This window comes from Pygoscelis adeliae, unplaced genomic scaffold (genome assembly GCF_000699105.1).
Source record: "Pygoscelis adeliae isolate BGI_AS28 unplaced genomic scaffold, ASM69910v1 Scaffold42, whole genome shotgun sequence".
Classification (NCBI taxonomy): domain Eukaryota; kingdom Metazoa; phylum Chordata; class Aves; order Sphenisciformes; family Spheniscidae; genus Pygoscelis; species Pygoscelis adeliae.
This window is the reverse complement of record NW_008824283.1, coordinates 10,092,922-10,099,527: the sequence shown is the minus strand read 5'-3', so window position 1 is coordinate 10,099,527 and position 6,606 is coordinate 10,092,922. Positions and strand designations below refer to the sequence as shown.

Sequence of the window (6,606 nt, the reverse complement as noted above, 5' to 3'; positions counted from 1 at the left end):
TGAACCGTTCAGCATTTGAGGAGGAATGTTAAAAAGAAGGGAAGGTGGTGTCAGAATTAAAGTGGTTTTGCTTTAGTTTGAGTCTCCCATCCAGTGTTGCTGTTAAACAGGAACATGGGAGAAGAGTGAGGCAAAGGGCTTTCATGAAACCTGAGCAACATAAGCATGAGCAACATGAGAAACATAAGCAACATAAAATATCAATCGCTTTTTTGTTTGTTAAAGATTTCCTAAGCAGAAATTCTCTCTTGACATCAAACAGAGGAAAAAAATTACAGCTTTATTCCTCTTTCACAGTAATGTGGTGTTTCCCTAGCCTTAATCAAGGTTGGCAAAGGATAACAGATGTCTTTCTCTGCTGAGTAGAAATGTTTGGTTTGTTTAATGCTATGTCCACTTCTGAGACTGTGCTAAGATTGTAAAGGGTTGGTTTGTTTGCTTCCTTCCTTTCTAAATCTTTTTCTGTTAGTGGCTTATCTTTTATTTTTTATTATTAGTTTCCCTGTGATAACAGCGGTAACATGATCTGAATGGGTAGTAACATCTGGAGACTTCTTCCTTGCTGACATGAAATCTTCACTTTAAAAAAATAATTGATTAAAACAGTTCTTTCCAACCTACTTGCTTTCTTTTTCTTTTCTGTCTGTTCTGTCCAGAACCAAACTGTCTTATTAACTGCCCCCTGGGGACTCTAACCCTGCCTGCCTCACTGCTGTAAGTCCTTTCTACCTTGTTTCCAGAGCTTTCCGAAAGCGGTCATTTTTGAACGTGTGGGTTAACGAAGGGAAATAAATGACCACAGCTCCAGAGGTATCGGCACGCACCCGACATCCCTATGGGGTCCTTCGTATGCGGTGGTCAGGAAGCGCTCAGGATAGGAGCTTGTCTGCTGTCTCCTGCGGCAGCACAGGCTATGAAGGGGTCACACTTAAGTCAAAATTTGTGCTGTTGAGGTTTTTTTCTTAAACTTTAAAACATTGGCAAAATGTAAGACCAACATAAAGGTATGCAAAAATATTGGGGAGGAATTCAGATTTATAACAAACATCTTTTTACAGCACTGCGCAGGGCTTCTGGCTGCCCTGGGCTGCATTCCCTCCAGCCATGGCTACAGCAGCAGGAGGAGAGAGCTGCCCAGAGGGCTCCAGCACCAGCCCGTGGCTGACAGTCGCCTTTGCTCATTAAGCTGTTCCCAGCCCAGTTTTGGCCAGTGGCTGGGGTTGCTGCAGCGGAGGGAGGGAAGAAGCTGTGCAGACGTGAGCTATGACCGTCCACTCTGCCTCAGAGCCAGAGAACTGTTTTATTTATGTATGAATATAGGCATAGCCACAGTGGCTGACAGCCTGGCTTAGGAAATAGCTAGAAACTAAAGCTGAAATCAACTTTCCCATTTTCAGTGTCCAGGCTAAGAATTGCTGCCTGTCCACCCACACCCCCAAGCAACCACCAAACGAAATTACCCACAGGATATTAATTTTTTTTAAACATTTCTAGCTATGACAGCTACATGTGATAAGTGAGGAGGGGGTTTCACAAACCATTCCGGACAGTTTCCTTGTCATGGCTGGATTTCCTTAGCGCGCACAGAGGAAGCCATGCTGCAGGTTGGGGTGACTGACTCAGCAGCCGGCACGTTATAAGATTACGCTGCCAGTCACTTCTTGGCCCTGGAGCAACATCCGTCACGAACCCAGCCTTGCGTTGTGCTGGGCGTGTGTACATCACAGATAAGATGAGCTTAACCCTGCCGCTCGGTAAAAGCGGACCAACATCTGCCAGCGTGCTGGAGAGAGGCTTTAGAACTGAGAGGCAGCAGTGGGAATAAATTGTGTTATCACCATGCTGACTCTCATTTACTGCTATGAGACTGGGCTAAAGCAGCCAGAAGCAAGCAGTGCTACAGAGATACCATTTTAAGCCACTGTTTGGAAAGAGGCTAAGACAAAACCCACAAATCTCATAGCCTCAATTCACCGTGTTGCACTGCCTGTGAGTATTGCTGCACATATGGATTTCTCTTAACAAATATGAGTCTAGTGGCAGCTTTCACAGACCATATGTTGCCCCAGGCGCAATGGGATAAGGTGAAGTAAGGACACGGAGTCCATCTTCTTGTTAGCGCTGATTTATATTTCAGCCTTACTGTTGTTTTAGCAAGGGTCGTTGTGACGTTTACGGCACAGAGATGGGGCGGGGGACAAGGATGCAGAGAGGCAGTGGTGCAGGCCTCGGCGCCGTAGCCCCCTGAGCAGCTTCTGCAACAGCTCCCTAGTCTTGCTCTCTGCAAGTGCCGAGGGCAGATGAGCACAGCACTGCCTCGAGCAGTGACATGCATTTGCTGATCACCCTGTTGGCTGCATATTGCCCAAAGGCACAGAGGTTCGCCCTTCAGAGAGGCTTCCCCAAGTCCGATGATGCACTCTCTCTGAAACACATGTCTGCACAAGCTCTGTTTGCCACATCTCAGCTCTGTGTCTTCAAAATTGATCTTTCTGTCATGTAACATTCATGTTTGGTCCCCCCACTGCAGCAGAGGGGTTCAATGGCACATCACCTTGTTTATTCACTGCCAATCACATCATGTTACCTACTCCAATATTCCCCATCCCTAGTCACGTTTCTCCTTCTCCTTTGCTTCCTACTGCATCGTTCTACTGCTGCCTTGGTTTCCCTGTGCCTTACCATGCCAGAGCTTTTCCTTTGCATTGTATCGTTTCTGGTCTCTCTCTTCATTTATCACCAGTTTGCATTCTGATTTTGAGACTGGTTTTTGTTGAACTCTCCTGTCCTCTCCAGTGACTGCTCCTCAGTGTACACATTTCTATAGGTTGACAAACTCCTCTGATTTGCTTTTCTAAATTACAAAGTATGCAGTGAAATTTAGAAGTTTGGCTTCGGCCCTACAAGACAGACTTGCTCCCACACTCACTCATCTTGATGTAAGGAGCGTTCCGAGCGAGGCAGGAAGCCTAGCTGTGCTATGAGCAAAGTCCATAAACATTAGAAGCAATTACCAACTTAGTGCCAGGGTGAAAAATCACAACTGCAGATTGTTTCTAATCACAAAGGTAGGCTAACCAAGCCTGAACAGTGGAACATTGGCAGAGGAATAAAATTTCAGGTTTTTTCCATTTCTGTGAATGTCATCTTTAACATACAGTAACACTGGATCCTGTAATTCAGGCTTCAGCAGCTCGTAGTAAGGAGTGACGTTGCAGAAGATGAAATCTGTAGGTAAGCCTCATCTTTAATCCAGCTGGAGTTCATAACTAGTCCTGTATTCATTATTCTGCTGCTAAGAAGTCTCTCCTGCATGTCAGTCTGAACTCTGAAGCAGACAAAAGGAGTCGGTGGTCGATTTTCACCCCACTTGCAAATGCTGAACCTGGCCTTTTTATGCCAGGTCAGCACTTAGAGCAATGTGATGAATAGTGGATTTTCCTGAATTATCATGCAAATGTGCTTTACAGCTCTTCTCTTTCTAGCATAAGGAGAATTAGCAAATGGAAGTTTGTCAGCTACTCCGGCTCATCCCAGACCTCTTTCATTTTCTCCTTACCTGTTCCATAAATCACAGGCATACATGCAGATACCTGGAGCCCGAACACAGACAGGTGTTCGCTGCTTGCTTTTGTCCCGCGACATGACAGATGCTTAGCTTTAGTTTTAGTTCTTTGTTTCCTAATTCTTTGCGCATCCAGACGGCCTCTAATGCAAGTCACTAACCGCTGTTTTGCTCTCTTGGCTGCCAAGGAACTACCTTGTTCTGCACTAGCCCCGTCCCTCCAACCCTGCTTCTCCCGGCCGGAGAGACCAGCGAACCGTCGCCCACCGTCGCGATGGGCTTCACATTCCCCTACTGCCTCACAGTCACAGTCCACCGGAGACCTGACTTCCTCGGAGGAGAGCGGAAGCAAGGAGCCGCCGGCAGAGACCCCCAGCCAGGGAGGCGAGCTGGCCTGACTCCGCACGGGAATAGGGGGGCTGCGACTCGCCTCCGCCAGGTCACCCGCCAGCCGTCTCTGCCACGAAGGAGAGAGTTCCACTTGGAGAGGTCAAAGAATGTTCTCAGACGCAGCTGCTGAATGTCCAACCTGGGAAACAGAGGTGTTTCTAGAATGAAACAGTTAATGTGCCTGTAATAACTTAATTTTTTTCATAGCTGAGAAAACTATTTTTGTCTCCATCTTTTCTACATACAGTATATTAACAAAAAAAAAAAAACAAAAAAAGGGTAAAAATGATATTAAGTAAGATTTAAAATAAAATGTAAACTAAGTTTTAAGGGAATTTGAATATGTGCTCGTGCTCTCTCCAAATACTGACTGCCTTTTGGTTATATTTGCACTGTTATGTTTTCGATTTTGGTTTTGGGTTTTTTGGGTTGGTTTTTTTTTTTATTTCATGTAAAACTAGGGTCTTAAGTTAATTTTATTCTATTTTAATGTCAGTGTTACCGGTTTTTAAAAGTAAGGTTCTTAAAGATGCTTCAACTATCTGAAGCGATACCTTTTAAGTAGTGAAGAAAGCCATTAAGCTAGTTCACTAGACTTGTATTAATTGAGATGGAGGGGAATACAGGTAAACACAAGAAAAAGTGAAAAAAAAAAAGAATGCCTCAGAAAGTCTTATGGAGTTAGCTGTAAAATACACCTACAATACTTGACTTGCATGCCTCTGGGTCCTCGCACTTTAGTGCATGTACATACTGCTACTGTACTTCTACCATCACATAAATGTGAGTCAATCTGTTTCACTGTAATATTGTTGTGAATTTACCTGTACTGTACTTTTATTGTTGGTATTCTTGCATTGACTATACAAAAAGAGTTTTTAAATTATTGTTAGCAGTTCAACTGGCTATGTACAGTGTTTACTGAGAACTTCCTTCGTTTGGGGAAAACCATGGAGATCTCTGGGCATACTAAATTGTAACTGGTCTTGTTTAAGAGTCTGTTGGAGACCATGTGAAGTGGAAATAAAACCCTCAGTATTTACAAGCTGCTCGAGTGCTTCGTGATTTTTTTTTTCTGATGGTACTTCCCAGGTTCATTTAACTGGAGGGGGCAGGAAGCCCCCGAACTCCTCCTTTATTCATAAGGGAAGAAGAATGCTTCTTTATATGCAATAAATCATGGCAAAGCCAAATATTATGCTGTGCTCCACAGACTCCTGTGAGCACTGGATCAGGCCATGGGAAGGTTTCTGAATTCCCTCACTGAACTCTGCGAAACAGCTGCTCCCACAAATAGCGGGACCCATCTTCTCAGTTCCTCTGAGACCGTATGGCTTGTTGCTTTCAGTTGTTCATGGGGGTGAAAACCAGCCAGCTACACATAATACCAAAATATGGCATGTCCCGTGTTAATCCAAGCTTATGTCTTGTCTGCATTACACACAGAGACCAATAAAACCAGGGCTTTTGTAAAACTGGTGGCTAACACTGAGAAGTAAATGCAGTAAATGCGCTTCCAAGAGGTGGAAGCTTCTTGAGCTATTTTGCCTGGGACCATCTGTTCAGCCACATGCTTTCTCTGGGAGCCCCAGAACTGCTCTGACTAGTTATCCCATAGCTGAACTGGCTCATTCCTGTTCAATTTCCTTTGCTGAGGCTTTCTGAGGCTGGTTTGTTGAAGAGCACCATCTGGGATCCCTAGAAACCTTCCTGGTTAGCTCTGCTGGGCACTAAGCCCCTTGCATCCTATCCTGCTGCATCACGGCTGGCTTTCTAGGAATTCAGCTGTTTAATTCAGCTGTTGGATGAGAACAAACTCCCTAGCTGTTGGGTCAGCTCCCAAATACCAGCCGGCTGAGGCCTGATCTCTCCCACATCTGTTAGGACTGTGGCTATTAACCCAGTGTCAAAATGTCCACCTGTGGGTCATCATTATGAAAATTGCCACTTACCAAGATAGGCAGTGACTGAAAAGTACTATTGTTTCGTGAAAAGCAAGTGGTATCCAGTGCCCTGGGATACCTGCTCCTGGGCAGCACTAATCATATTAGGTGCTAATTGCCTTCCCAGTTGTCTCAAAGCCTCACTGCTAGCATTTTTTGTGAGCACTAAGTTGACCCCCCCAAGTCTGAATGCTTAAGATTGTCCATGATGGCCAACCTACTTGCTTGAAAATCTCGCTGCAACACTTTCCTGAATTATTGCAATGATTTCAGTTCGGGAGTGGAAAGAGGAGCATGTGCAAAAAGTGTTTAGAAGGTTAAAAAAGAGTCGCAATGGTTATTGAAGAAGACTTAAGCCACAACTGAAAGATCCTTGTTTGTTTTCAAAATCGTAATTACCAGGAGCAGCTTTGGAGGGGTGGGGGGAGGGGAGCTGCTTCCTTAAAAGCTCTTTCTCCTAGATGAAGTAAGTTAAAGTTGCAAATGAACGAGCAGTGTTGACTACCAGCAAGTAAAAATGCTGTTCTGCTTCTTGTGACAGCCGTAATTTGGTTTTAATGATGCAGAAGAAAATTCAAGTGACTGATTGGTAGCTTTGATACCAGGAAATGGTATTTGCCTTTCAAATCAAGAATACACCAGCCTGCAGAATTAGCTGCTGGCCATCCTGAAATAGGAAGGTCTGTGAGGATAAGCAGCTGCTTGTGG

At 44.7% G+C, this 6,606-nt stretch overlaps 1 protein-coding gene across 1 annotated transcript in view; it reads left to right on the top strand.

The window, feature by feature from the left end:
- Positions 1-5,000, top strand: part of MTCL1 (microtubule crosslinking factor 1) — a 101,289-nt gene extending 96,289 nt beyond the window's left edge. The window contains 1 exon segment of the mRNA XM_009318538.1: positions 3,754-5,000. Coding sequence (XP_009316813.1) covers positions 3,754-3,963 — 210 coding nt within the window. The 3' untranslated portion in view covers positions 3,964-5,000.
- The last annotated feature ends 1,606 nt before the right edge of the window (positions 5,001-6,606 follow it).